Source organism: Vitis riparia, chromosome 8, assembly GCF_004353265.1.
Source record: "Vitis riparia cultivar Riparia Gloire de Montpellier isolate 1030 chromosome 8, EGFV_Vit.rip_1.0, whole genome shotgun sequence".
In the NCBI taxonomy this organism is placed as follows: domain Eukaryota; kingdom Viridiplantae; phylum Streptophyta; class Magnoliopsida; order Vitales; family Vitaceae; genus Vitis; species Vitis riparia.
In genome coordinates, this window is record NC_048438.1 from 21,444,351 (window position 1) to 21,459,377 (window position 15,027).

Here is a 15,027-nt window from a genome sequence, read left to right on the forward strand (position 1 = left end):
CATTTAAATCAATAGCAGTCAAATATTAATAATATTTTATTTTTTTAATTGGTGAATTATATTACAAGTTATGGGTCGGATAATGATGGATGCATCACTTAGTAAGTCATTGAAATTATAGAAGAAGACATTTTCAATATGATGTGTTGGATGGAGAAAAACTTGCTGGATAAATTAAAGACGATAAAGGAAAACAATAGTTCCATCCCACGATGCTAGTTATGGATTAATGATAATAAATTTGTCATTTTATAAATTTTTGGAATCATGAAAAAAGATATTTTCAATATGATGTTTAGTTTTTATTAAAAGAATGACGACGCCTTATTATAGTTGAAATTTTCTTTTTTAAATATGTAGATAAAGAAAAAAAAGGTCATGATTTTTTTAAAAATTATTTAAAAGATATTAAAAATCTTATCGCAATCAAAAGTCCATTTCAAACCAATACAACATTTGTCAATTCCAATATTCATTTTCACTCCTAAAAGAGTAGATAGGAAGGACATATAGACTCAAATACATAAGGATAAAAATGGACTTCAATAAATATTTCCATAGATGAAAAGAAACATTTCATATGAAACAAACGGATAAAAACTTTAAAATGTCTGTTTTTCTAAAAGAAATATTTTAAGTGATTTTGAAAAACTTTCCTTTATTTATATAAAAAATAAATAAAATTGAAGGGTGAAAGCATTAGAATGAATATTGAATTCAAATGTGGGCTGAATAGTAATCAGAGTTGAATATTGACGAGAGAAAACATCTAAACACAACTGAAATTGATGGGAAATCGAGATGTGATTTCCTTTCAATACATGCATCATCAAAACATACATCCAAACACCTCTCAAAATATTCAGAGAATCACTAACAAAACAAAGAATCCAGCTTCAACATTGGATTCACCAAAAAACACAGACAATTTTACATGATTTTCTTTTTTTTTTTCTTTTTCATTGTGATTTGATGCGGTCAAGGCTCTCAGAAACCGTTCTCATCCTCGGCCGCAGCTCCGGGTCCAGCTCTGTGCAGTTGAGAGCAACATGGAATGCAGATAAAACTTGTTTCTTGGCATATACCTCATGCAACAGTGCTGGGTCTATGATCTCAGACAATGGCCGTTCATCCCGAAAAACCTTCCTCACAAGGCTTTCCAATCCTTTACCATCGTTCTCAGGTCCGGCGTCTGGTAGCCGAGCAGTTAGAACCTCCATAAGGACGATGCCAAAGGAGTAGACATCACATTTCTGGGTGAACCTGGTGCCGGAGACACGAGCCTCGGGTGCTAAGTAGGCGATAGAGTTGGGTGAAGCTTTAGAGCCCAGTACAGAGTTGGTGCTGACTTGGTGTGAGTTCTGCTTCTTGGAGGAGGCTCCTGAGACTAGCCGGGTGAGCCCAAAACCAGAGACGTAAGGTTGAAGATGATCGTCAAGAAGGATTTTGGATGATTTTATGTTCCCATGGACGTATTTCCGAGGGCTGCATTCATGGATGTGCATTAGACCCCTTGCAGTGCCTTGAGCAATCTTCAACCTTGCTGCCCATGACAAGGGTGGCAATGTATTGGAAGGCCCACCTGCAACAACATTTAAGCACCATAACAGAGAAAATGACTCATTAGTGATGGAAAAATGCAGTTTAATATAATGGGATTTATGCAAATTTCATATTTCTGTGGGCAAACAGGGGAACAAACATGCATAAAACCTTGATAAAACCCGAACAATGTCCTGTCCCACTCCTAGACCTCAATGGGACAAACTTGATTGCTAGTGAAAAACCATGGATGATGTTTACAGTATGGCCCATTTAATAAAATCAGGCAGATCGGCAGAGATCTAACGTTCAGTATGAAGCTGGAATTAATTCGTTCTCTAACGAAAATAATGGAAAGATAGGAAAAAAAAAATCCTGAGTGAAATCATAATTGAGTTGTTACTGAGAGAATGAAGACAAAGAACTCTGTAAGGTTTGCAGCAAGTTGTTCAGAAGACAACAACAAAATGAAAACATGTACCACATTTGATATCAGGGTATCACCATAAAGCAGAAATAGACAAGAAGGATCAATCACAAAAGGCAGAAGAAAATGGCAAAACCGACATTGTCACCATCTATTGAAATGAACTTTTTTGGTATTTTGATTCTCATCCCATGCAAAAGAAAATCAAAGAAAATGCAGCCATTTCATGAAATCCTAAAAAATTGTTGATCATATGTTAAGTAAATCAGACCTATCAAAACCCAAGCACGATGCCTGTTTACACCTGAATCAGATGTCACTATTTTGGCCTTTTAATTTTATGAGTCAAGCCCTAATCAAGCACATGAGGGATTTTAAAAAAACCGGTGGTTTAGGAGTAAAAAAAGCTTATGATAACTCATTATCACATCTGCATTACTAACCTTTTGGGTTCTTTTTCTAGAAAAAGAAAAAGCCAATCATGTTTGGTCCCACCTCACACATGAGAATGAGTGGAGCTAGTGATTTATTCAGAAGACAAAATGAAGGTGTCTGATGACATTATGACAATCATCTTGGAAGTCTCGGATTCTAACCTAACATTTAAAATAGATCATAGAAAAATGGATAATGTATATGAGTGGTGTTGATGGCATGGGGTCAAAGTACTTAAGCTTATCATTTGAGGTTGTTTTTGACCCACCCACATGATTCAGTCCATGACACGTATCCCAAGCCCGACGTGCTTGAGCTTGTTTGGTCACCATCAAGATACTTTCTTGGGGCATAGAAGAACAAAGGGAAAATGCCACAAAGATCAGAACTCATTCAATGGTACTGTGTCAATAAAGACAAGAAAAACCAGAACAATAATAACTGAGTCATAGACTGCAAATATCTGAAAAACTTGCAGGCAAATTAATTCTGCTGCACAAACATTTCCGAGATTTGTAATCTAAAAGTTGAAAACATATGCTCTATTCACCATCACCATAAACTAAAATTATGCAAATAAACTAAAATTGCATAATTCAAATCATGCATTTATTTTATTTATTTTTATTTTCCACAATATCATCAAATCCTTCAAATAGACTAGGCATCAATACCATAACTACCATCATCCAATCTTACTGTTATTATTATTAATCCTTGTTATATGATTGCTATTTATGATTTTTTCACGAAGCTATAACTTAATTTTTTTTTTTTTTGGGTCAAAAACTTAATTCATATAACATAATAAACAACAAAACTCTTCTGGTTTAAAAATATAGAACTATTAATTCCATAAAAAAATAAATGAAGAATACAAACAATTAATATTTGCTAAAAATTCAAAAGTAAAAATTATGTGCAGCTGTTTCAAATTGTATTGCCCGGTTAAGTAGGACCCACCGAGTCCCCACCATTATTCAAAATAAATAGAATGACAGCATATATTAAGAAAAAGAGGGAGTGGGGGCTATGTTACTGTGCAGCAAACACATTTTGGCTATGTTTGGTCCCTAGAAAGTAGTAAGGAAAGAAAAAAAAATCTTAAGGAAAATTCATAATGAAAAATACAAAAGAAAACCAAATAAAATTCCTCAAAAATTTATATATTTTAAAATTATTTAATTTTTCTATAATAGAGAGAAATAAGTGAAATGAGTTTGAAGAAACATATAAAAATAAATTATTAAGGTTAAACCTATTTTTTTATTTTCCTTCACTTCTTCTTTCCTTCTACTTTTCCTCTATATTTTCTTTCCCTTGCATTTTTCCTCAACTTTTGCGGGAACCAAACATAGCCCAAGGCATCATAATATGGGGGAGGGGGGGAAAGACTTGTTAGGGACATAAATAAAGTTAAGCATAATGGGATTTATGTAAATTTTGTATTTGTGAGGCAAACAACAAAACAAAACAAGCTTGATTGCGACTGAAAATCCATGGATGATGTGAACAGGGCCCATTTACTTAAATCAGATGTTCAATCATAAGTAGAAAATTCAGCATAAAGCAGGTATTAATGTGTTCTTCAAAGAAATAATGGAAGGATAGATGTATAACCATTTCTCAGGGTGAAATCAGAACAGAGTTATTACCGAGAAAGAGGAGAAATCACTGTGTAAGGCTTAAGGCAAGGAGACCACAAAGATGAAAAACATGTGCAGCATTTAATATCAGGGTATCACCATAAAGCAGAAATAGAAAAGAAGGATCAATGACAAAAACAGACATTGTCACCATCTATTGAAATTAACTTTTCCGGTACTTTGATTCTCATCCCATGCAAGAGAAAATCAAAGAAAAACACGTGAGTATAATAGCTATCAGATGATGAATAAATGGTCACCGACTAATACATCAAGAAGGGTATGATGCCATCAAAGTAAGTTAAGTAAAATGAATAATTCAAATGCTACGACAACAAACCTAACTATACCCAAGCAGGATGCCTAACTAACCTAATTCTTAGAGTCGAGCTCTAATCAAGCCCCTGAGGGATGCTCAAAGAAAAGGTGGTTTAAGGGTAAACAAAACTTATGATAACTCATCATCATGTTTGCATTACCAACCTTTTTGGTTCTTTTTCTGGCAAAATAAAATGCCAATCATGCTCTGTCCCACCTTACACATAAGAATGAGCGGAGATCTCGGATTCCATCCTAACACTCAAAAAAGATCTCAGTAAAACAGATAATGTGAATGACTGGAGTCAATGGTACCGTATCAAGGTACTTAAGCTTATATCATTGGAGGTTGTTTTTGGACCGCTCACATGATTCAGTCCATGATAGACATCTCAAGCTCAATTCACCTGAGCTAGTTCGGTCACCATCAAAATACTTTCTTGGGGCATAGAAAACCAAAAAAGGAAAATGCAACAAAAATCAGAACTCATTCAATGGTACTCAGTCAATAAAGATGAGACAGACAAGAACAGTAACAACCGAGCCATACACCTATAGTCTCTGAAAAACTTGCAGGCATGCAGGCAACTTAATTCAATCGCACAAACATTTACAAATCTTGTAACCTGCAAGTCCAAAAACTACGATTTATTGTAGTTGCATATAAACTAAAAGTGCATAATTCAAAGGAAAATTCCATGGTTCGAAGAGAGGGATGAGACACGAGATGTGACACCACTTGATTGGTGGGCGTTTTAGGTAGCATAAAAGGGTACCTTCCATGACCCTAATTCAAATTTGCTTTTTATTTTATTTGTTTCCATTTTTTACTTTTATTTTCCACCATATCATCAAATCCTTCAAATAAACTAGATATCGATAACATAAGTACCATCATCCAACCTTATGTCGTGGTTGTTAATTCTTCTCACATTTAAAAAATAGAAAATATTAAATACTAAAAAAATTAAAAATATTTCCTAAAATCACTAACTAAGGAGTTTAAGAATACCGTATTCACACGGCATAATAAACAATTAATTACTAAAAATTAGGTGCAGTAGTTTAAGAGTTGGAATGCCCGTGTTGAGTGGGACCCATGGAATCCCGCCATTATTCAAAATAAATGGGTTACATTCAAATTTCATATGGTATAACAATAATAACTGAATATATATTTAAGAAATGGATGGAGTGATGGAAATGTTACCGTGCAGCGCGGTATGTAGGCTACCGTTCCGGATGAAATCAGAGACTAGTAGTTTCTCATCGTTTGCGTAGTAATAAGCTCTCAATCGTACGATGTTTTGGTGGTGGACCCTTGCAATGGCCTCCACTTCGGATTCAAAGTCCTTGATGCGCCACGTGCCGTCGCCTTCGCTGAGGCGCCTCACAGCAACAACTGTGGGCGATGCACCTGATACCCTCCCGGCCACCACCCTGTACACTATCCCACTCCTGCTTTTTCCCACCACGTACGCTGATGCCCTCAACAAATCTTCTAATTCCAATCCAAACCCCTCATCGACCACCACGAATTTACCTTTTTGCCCTTCATCTTCCACCTCCTTCGCCAATTTTTCTCTTCCTATTTTACCCTCTCCTGAGCTCCGTTTTTTACGGAACAGCCACACCGATACCGATACCACACCAACCACGACCGAAATGCCCGAAATTAGCGGTACGGCCACCGACCCGCCTCCTAATTTTTGTCTTTCTTCGCCTTCATCGGCGGCGCCATTTGGAAAACTAGGGTTAGGTTTTCTGGGGTTTTCTGGGTTTACAAAGATTTTGGGGTTTGAAGCCTCTGGGCATGAAGTTTGCAGAGGAAAGCCGCAGAGACTCGGGTTTCCAGAGAAAGCTGTGGGACCCTGATTCAAAAGAGACCCGATCTGTGGAATCTTTCCAGTGAGGTTGTTGTGCCGGAGATCCAAGCTGACCATCAAAGGAATCTTCCCATACGAAGCCGGCACCTCGCCGGAAAACCGGTTGTGTGACAGATTCAAACTTCCGGCGAGGTTCTCCAGCTCGGCTAGCTCTTCAGGGAGAGACCCATTGAGGAGATTCGAAGAAAGATCCAAGTGCACTAGGTATTTGAGGGCTTTGACTTGGGTCGGGAGTGGACCAGAGAGAGAGTTGTGAGAGAGGTCTAGAGAGAGAAGAGTGGTGGCATTGAAGAGCCGAGAAGGAATGGGTTTAGAGAAGTTGTTATTAGCCAGACTAAGCTGGCGAAGATTGACCAGAGCTCCGAGCTCAGACGGAATGTAGCCGGTGAAGCTTCTGTTGGGAAGAAAAACCCCGGTGACTCGGCCGTGAGTGCAGGAGATCCCACCCCAGTGACACGGAACCAAGTCAGACTCGGACCATGTGTCAAGGACCCCAGTTGGATCGCTGACAATGGCCGCTTTCAATGCGAGAAGGGAGAGGCCATCGGAGTTGAGAGAAGAAGAAAGACAAGTGAAGAAGATAAGAAAAGAAGCAAGCCCAAGTTCAGCTCTGAACAACAACATTTTGGATAATGCCACTGATTCTTCAGCTTTGCTTAGCCTGTGAACATATCTCTCGGCAAATAAACAATAGACAGTTGAGACGAAGAAGAAGAAGAAGACGACGGGGTTCGAGCTTTGCTCCGTGGGTTGTTTTCAAGGTGGCGAATACGAAGTTTTGAATTTTATGACCAAATTGCCCTCCTTTCCAATTTTAGAACTTTTATTGATTTGATATTAATATATATACAGTAATGTAGTTGGAGTTGAATTTAAATTCCATACATTTTCAAGGTATAAAAAGTATTTAAAAAGGAAAAAAAAAACGCAAAGAGCAGCTTTTCTCATCTGCAAAGTGGGGTGGTAGGGACTTTTTAGTAATTCAAAGGGAAAGTGTAACGTTATATAGAAAAAAAGAAGCAGGGACATTTTAGTAATCTAGTGCGGTGTCAGAAATCATTAGACAGGACATGTACTAGTGAGTCAACTTTTCAGGTTCCACCAACAAGGGACGATTAGGTAAATATACCCTGAGAGTCCTCGGATTCAAATTCATGACAAGGGTAAAGGGTTGCCTAGTTTTTGTATTACAAATATTTATTGGAAGAGAAGCAGCTTTGAGTGAAAATTTTAATTTTTAACCTAATTTAAAAATAAAATAAAAGTAGAAAAACAATATTTAAACATTTTTTCAAATTTAATTTCCATCTTTTAAAAAATAAAATTATAAAATAATTACGGAAATGGAATGTTAATGATTTCGTGATTCAACGTTCTTCCCATTTTCATTTCTATTTCCTATTGTCAGTTGGTCACCGAGTTACCAAGCAAGCAAGCAAGCATACGGGTCTAAGAAACTCTAAAGGAGGCGACAAATCAAAACCCACATTTTATATTGCTACTAATAGCCTACTATTATCATAATATCATTTGCCAAGCGCTAGTGTTGTCGAGTACAGAACAGTCCATGGATCCCAAGCCTGACATGGGGACGGCAGTTTTTGAATTTTAGAAGGCCGTGCATTATGGGATTTCTTTAATACACTGCAACGAAACACACAAGAGTTGTCCACATATGTGTATAGGGTTTTTTTTTTTTTTTAAAATTACATTTTGATTATAAAAGTAACCCGGGCAAAAAAAACTCAAAACACCAAGATTTCTCATCCAAATATCTAGATAAAATGCTTCTTTTAATGCTAAAATAAATAAAATTAGAAATAATTACTTTTTTATGTTCAATTTTACATTTGGAAGTTGTGTCTTAAAAAATAAGCATAGATTTTGATATTTAAAAAAACATAATTGATAAAAGACTACTTCTCACCTTGGATTCGACCAAAATCAATGGTCTCGTAACTCTATTATAAACATATACGAGTCGACAATAATTTTAGGAACCATGTTTAACCTAAAATGTGTTATTGAAAAATAAATAAATATTTAATAAAATTTTAAAAATCTAAAAAATCACTTCACCTAGATATAGCTTCTTTTTTTTTCAACATCTTTTTCATGTTTTCGATTTGTTTTTAAAATAATTTTTTTAAAAAAATCTCAATTTACATAAAAAAGCATCATTTTATCAAAATAAATTCTCTTTAATCCAAAATTTATAACACATTTTAAAAACTTAAAAACTACTTTTAATAAAGCTTTAGAAGTGCAAAAAAGCATATTTAACAGTTTTTACCTTTTATACAGATCCATAGGGCGCCTGTATGTTTTTGTTTTCAAAAATTTATCTTTTGAGAACAGACCAAATATGCCTTAAGTTTCTCGAAACTTTAAATCCTGTTCCTGTGTTTGATTATGCCCAAAATTAATGCATATTTATATAACAACCTTGAAAACAAACCAAACATGCCCTAAGATTCGCGTCCCTTTTAATCCGGTTCCTTTGTTTGATTATGTTAAAAATTAATGCATATTCATATAATAACCTCATAAATAATATTTTATTTACAAATATCATTTTAAATAGAGAAGAAAACAAAATAAAGTTGTCTTGACTTTCCCTTCCATCTTTTTCTCTTGGAAATTCTGAAGCAGGTGGAATGGAACACCAATAACAAAATTGTCGTTTTAAGGAGGTGGTCACAAAAAGAATATAGAAAGAAAGGCACACATCGGTTACTTTTTGAGAGTGGGGGAGAGGAGGGGCACTGCTCCAAGCACACAGGGACAAGGGAAATTTTTTCTCTTCCAATGGGTATGGGGGGGCTACCCTAACAGCTGTTTCTTTTTCATTTATGGTGTAGGGGCATTTGGCGTACCCTCTGAAAAACATAGGGCACTTGGGGTGAGGCACCCTCAACTAGTAGTCTGCAAGACCGAAAATATGAAAAGACGTGGAGAGAGACCCTTAACAACCAACGCTCGTCATATCTTTCTGGACTTGGGGTGGTCCTAACTCCAAATAACGCCATACCTAACTGGGGAGAGAGCATTCAGTGTATGATTCCATGGCTGACACCATAGCAATCCATTATCAACAGTTGGCGGCTGTAAGATTACTATGCACTTCAATGTAGAAGTAATTGCAGTTGAAAGAGTCCCACGCCCAATATCAATTAATTGATTTGGGCCACGACCCCACTGCCATGAACAAGAATAGGTTTATGCTAAAACTCTGGTTTCAGTTATCAATCTTTCACGAGAACCCCATAACAACCAATGTCCCGTTCCAACGGCAAATTCACTTGCTTTGTCAAAAGTTTCATGTTAAAAAGAGGAAATGAACAGTCTGCAATAGTGATTCCTCCATTCATGATGAAGAAGATTCTGACTCTTATTTTAAAAAATAAAATAAGGTCTTTTGAACCAGGAATTCAACAACTTAATTTCACTCAAGCTTATATCATGAAAAAAATGAAAAAAAAAAATGGAGGTTACAAACATGTAAGGTACTCATACCTTTCCTTTATGTTGATTATTGGTACAGTTAATCACTCTGCCATTCTGATGGTAATGCCATCGCTAAAGTCTCGATTTAGCCCCCTTCTTTCCAGGAATTTGCAAAGATTCATAATGGCCAAAGCCATGATAAAGGACCCTAATAGGATTTTCCTTGCCATATTCCTGTCCATACTCTGCAATGGCTATCAGGCCACCAGAATCCTTATCATACATGTAGACTGTGATCGGCATCCTGCAGTTATCAGAACCTCAGATTCATGTCACTTTAATGTCCTCAATTTTATAATTTTTTTTATTAAAGGGGCTGGATGCCCCTAAATAAGCAAAACCAAAGGAAAGCACTGGGAAGATGATTGCACTCCGACACTGAATGAGATGCACTAGGATGGCAAGCAAACAAGACCAAAGGAACTGAGATCAATATTCATGAGGGAAGTGTAACTTTCATGTGGATAAATATTTTTTCACGGTTTTTTTAGACCAAACAAGTGCATTTCAATTGTAAAACCAAAAGAAAAAAAAAAAAAAAAAGATGAAAAATACACACACACAGACATTCAGGAGAGGGTGAAAGCAAACAAGAGGGAGAAAGGGACTCACTGGAGAACATGTGAAGCCATGAATAATTCAGGTTCACCTCCCCATACATGCGGTTTCCTCATTTGTGAAACATAAGTATCAAAATCACCTTCAATAAACCTGCCCACATTGTTAAGTTAGCAAATAAAAAGTCAATCTGCAAGAATTTTCCCATCAGTTGAAATGGGATCACTGTCAGCTTCTTTTCTAAATAAGATGGATGTCATATACTCCATAGGAATAGCCACAGACCATAAGCCAGATTTCATGTGTATATCCGATTTGTTTGTCCTATACATGGAAACAGTCAGCAAGATTGGCAGCCTAAAGCTATTAGTCATGACCAAGGATGAAAATATCGATAATTACGGATATATTAATACTTGGATTTTACGGATATAACGAAGATATATTGGCGGATATTTTGATACAAGATATCGGTGGACAAAAAATTGATCAAAACTCATAAAAATGTAGGAAAAAACTCTTAGAAATGAAATTAGAAATATAATAGACATTTTAAAGTTGTTTTGTTGAAGAAATTGATACATGTATGATATGATTTGTGATATTAAATTTAATTATATTGTGTCTGTCGATAAGAAATGTGAATTTTGTAAGTAAACACTCATTATGAAGCTAAATTATTGCAAATGTACTAATTATGTGATTCAAATGTAATACTATGCTAAGTTAATTTTCTTACATTTATTGAAAATATACTAATTAATTGTAAAAATGTACTAATTTAAATTCAACGTTATACTAATTTAAAAATGTACTAAGTTAATTTATTCTCAATGGGCTATTCTTACACTTGAATATCAAAATAAAATAAAATTACTGTAAATGTACTAATTAACGATTCAAATGTATTTATAATTTTTATTTAAAAATATTGGTACATTTTGACATAAAATATTTGTATTTAAAAATATTAATTTTATTTATGATTTTATATTTGTCTTATATTTAATTAGTATAAAAAATAGATTATAAGATAATTAAAATTAATTAATTTATAATAATTTTATTTTAATTAATTTATAAAGTATATTATAATATATACAAATATACGTATAATAATCATATATATAAACAATTCTAAGTACATATATACCATAAAATAAGTTTGGCTTAATGACATAACTCATCCGTTTTAAACTTAAGCACTTGAGTTTAAGTCCTTATCTTGTATGAGATTTTTTATTGTGTCAATAAGAGCATAAGGTGCTGCCTTATACGACACTTGGCCACAATAGATGGGTGGGTTGGGCCTAAGTCCATCTTTGGCCTATACTAAAGTTAAAAATTTACATATATTAAGTTGTTAGGCTTCATCCATCTTTTGGCCCATTAGAGAAGATTAAAAAGTTTGGGTATTAGACATCACTGTTTTTTTCATTGATATATCACTAATACATCTCCAGAGATATATTGGAAATTTCGGCGATTTTTTTCCATCTATGACTAATATTTTACTTGTATTGCCAATATATCCAAAATCACTGATATATTGTTGATATTTACCGATACTTTCGTCAGTCAATATATTTTACCTATATATCGTATCCATCCTCTCTAATACACAATATATTCCGATATTTTTGTCCTTGGTCATGATGAAGTCATCCACAAGAGTCAATAACTCATGGATTCTAGTTAGCTGAGGATACATGTGAAAATAAGAATACAGTTCAGCTTTACTGATTCACCTACACAATCTCATTCTTTAAAATTTTAGATTGAAGAAAATATTTCTTGATGGATTCTTGTTAGCTGAAGAGGCATATCAAAATCGGAATACAGGAATAGCTTTAATGATTCATCTACACAAATCTCATTCTTTTAAATTTTAAATAGAATAAACTATTTCTTTTGGTGATAATATATTCAAATAGCAATAAAATCCAGAGCAGAACACACATTCCTCAGAATTATAAAACTAATCAAAACTTACCATTCTGTCTCAGATCTTCTTCTGATAAACTCATCCACAACCTGACAAACCCAGCAAGTTCAAAGAAATCAGGAAATTCAAAGAGTTACAAATCATGTCAAAGACAAGCTTATCATTAACCCCATAACATATGTATACCAGTTGTTACTTGACAGATTTTGAAGGGCTTGCATCAAAGAGATAGGTTTCATATTAAAAATTAGTAGAAGTTTTTAGTTGCTGATGCTTTCAAGACAAAAGAAACACAATTTGCCACATCAAATTCATAAAGGCCCACCATGCCATCTTGACACACCAATCACCATGCCTAGGAAGAAAACTATGTTGTCCAAAAAACTAAGCCTTGAAAGAAAACTATGTTTTCCTATCTATAACAAAAAGAGAATGGAAATAAAAAATAAAAAAAAAAACAAAACAAAAAATTCCAAGACATGTATGAAAGAGCATGGAAAACATACCTCAGCTCGTAGTTCATCAGCCAATTCTCTTTGACAGCTTTCACTTGGAGCTGGTTTTCCAGACCGTAAACAAGCTCCATGAACAACAGAGCGAAATAAGCATCTCCCATCTCCAGGTATGCCTGCACAGTATGGAATTATCTACATCAGAACACATCCCATTGAGATAAAATCAAAATGCATAAATAGTTCTAAATAAAGGAAATTATAAAAGAAACAGAGTCAGACAACCATGGAATATAAAGACCAGCTATGTACTTCTCACCAGTAATGGAATAGTCAGTATAGACTTTCTTGCCATGTGAATTGGTATAGCATTCATCTTTCTTATCCTCCTTTTTCTGGGCTGATTCAGCATGTACTGGTTCAGAACTTGAATAACAAACCAACAGTGCAAACATTAATCCAGCGGAGGCACATCCTTGTGGCCAAGACACTGATCCCACATTACATTTGATTTTAGGAAGAATTCCTTGTTTTGGCACCAAAAGCCTCACATTCATATTTTGGCATGTCAATGAAATATTAAGGCTTCTCTTTGAAGGTCCTCTGGAACCAATCAAACTTTTAACTGTTAGTGAACGTGAGCTCCCCCTTCGCTTGGAGAAGCCAGAATAAAAACAGCTCCCCTGGAATGTATGAAAGCCAGTAATGGATGAACAAGAGAATGTCTCAGAGACAGACACGAAGGTATTTTTTGGTTTGGAATGCCCTGTGTAAAAATAGAAACTAAATGAACTGGATGGTCCTTGAGATACCAAACTACAGATATGGCTGCTCATTTGTCTCTGAACACACCCACTCAGCCGGACAATATTCCTCGCACAAGTGCTGATGGGATAGCAATTTATCATGTTGTCATAGCAAGTTACAAGTATAATGCACAGTCCCTTCAATGGCTAAACCAACTCAAGCATGGCCCTGAAAAAACGATACTTCTACATCAGTGTTAACCACCTCATAAAATCATCATCTATCTATAAGTAAAGATACTTTTCCCCCCCATTCATCTATATATAGAGCTTCTAAAATGGATAGTCAGTCACATATGCATCCGACAGACATGAACTTGCAAGAATAAACAAATTCTCATGAAATAACCTCCGATATATAGCTAGTAGATACTATTCATAACAACGGCACGTTGGGAGTTGACACTCCTTTGTATGATAAAGGAAGCCGCTGAGTCATGTCATCCTATAAAATTTCTTTTATGAATGCTAAACATAAGGAAAACTATGCAGGAAGTCATAGAGATTCCTTTGTGATAATGCACTCTCAGAAAAAGCTAAGCATTTAACCACAGAAATACACCTTTTAGATCTTGATTGAAGCTTGTGTCAGTTAGATAGCCTCAGATAACGGGGGGCAAACATTGAAAAAAACAATAACTCATTGCCCAGCTTTTAGATCAAGCAAACAGTGACATTTTTTCCCCGATCAAGAAAACCTACAGCAGAAAAAAGGACATGCCAATTTTCCCAGAATGAATCAGATTGGTCTTAGACTGGAATTTATTTCAGAAACATTGGTAATTTCAGCAACACCGAGTATTTTTTGCAGTGGCAGAAACATGCGAAGGATGTGTCAATGTTCACCGGATATTGAAATGTTGCCCGAAAACGGAAAAAAGGCCTTGCAAAAAAAAAAAAAAAAAATTCTGGAGAACCAAAACAATAAAATTGAATAAGAAGAAATGCGGGACAAAAAAAAACTAAACCTGTTGAAATCAATGGCGAGAGGAGAGAGAGAGAGAGCGATGTGAATTGGTTGAATAAATTTAGGATTGTAAAAAGAGGAAAGAGAGAATCGAGAAGAGAAAAGAAGGGTCTAGAAGAAAAGAATACCTGAGAAAGCTTCACCGTTGAGAAGAAATGGATATTGATTTTAGGGTTTATTTGGAAAGCTTCTTTTTTCCTCTTCTTGAATCTTCATCTTTGTCGATCAAGACTCATGATAATTGCTCCACACTCTCATGTCAGGCACAAAGAGGTGCAAAACGCCGTCGTTTCCGTCCGTCATTGAAACGCCGTCGTATTTGTCAACCTTCCTTCTCCATTTCTATTTCTGTCGCTACAACTTAAAACGGAGAAAGATTACTCCGTCTGTACTCTGCAGGGAGTCAGACCCACCCTTACGGAATTATTAGATTAGAAGCCGGCCTTTTCTCCGCTTTTTGTATCTTTCAGTGCAAATATCTCTATCTTATAAAACATTTTTTTAAAAAAAATTTATTATTAAATGTATTTTATGTATT

At 35.2% G+C, this 15,027-nt stretch overlaps 2 protein-coding genes across 4 annotated transcripts; both read right to left on the reverse strand.

Annotated features, from left to right (window-relative positions):
- Positions 1-699: 699 nt before the first annotated feature.
- On the reverse strand, positions 700-7,048 carry LOC117921110 (receptor protein kinase-like protein ZAR1). The gene is made up of 2 exons (XM_034838905.1): positions 5,579-7,048; positions 700-1,582 (listed from the first exon to the last, which is right to left on the reverse strand). Exons 1-2 carry the CDS (start codon positions 6,876-6,878, stop codon positions 960-962), a joined length of 1,923 nt encoding a protein of 640 aa, XP_034694796.1. The 5' UTR covers positions 6,879-7,048; the 3' UTR covers positions 700-959.
- Positions 7,049-9,592: 2,544 nt separating this feature from the next.
- On the reverse strand, positions 9,593-14,979 carry LOC117920743 (OVARIAN TUMOR DOMAIN-containing deubiquitinating enzyme 4). Of its 3 annotated transcripts, none has more exons than XM_034838350.1 (7): positions 14,618-14,979; positions 14,085-14,220; positions 13,036-13,691; positions 12,771-12,892; positions 12,313-12,353; positions 10,374-10,472; positions 9,593-10,005 (listed from the first exon to the last, which is right to left on the reverse strand). In XM_034838350.1, exons 3-7 carry the CDS (start codon positions 13,622-13,624, stop codon positions 9,834-9,836), a joined length of 1,023 nt encoding a protein of 340 aa, XP_034694241.1. In that variant the 5' UTR covers positions 13,625-13,691; positions 14,085-14,220; positions 14,618-14,979; the 3' UTR covers positions 9,593-9,833. The 3 variants fall into 3 exon arrangements, with proteins under 3 accessions (XP_034694241.1, XP_034694238.1, XP_034694240.1); XM_034838347.1 differs by having other exon boundaries at positions 14,085-14,405; XM_034838349.1 differs by lacking the exon at positions 14,085-14,220 and having other exon boundaries at positions 14,618-14,978.
- Between the last annotated feature and the right edge of the window lie 48 nt (positions 14,980-15,027).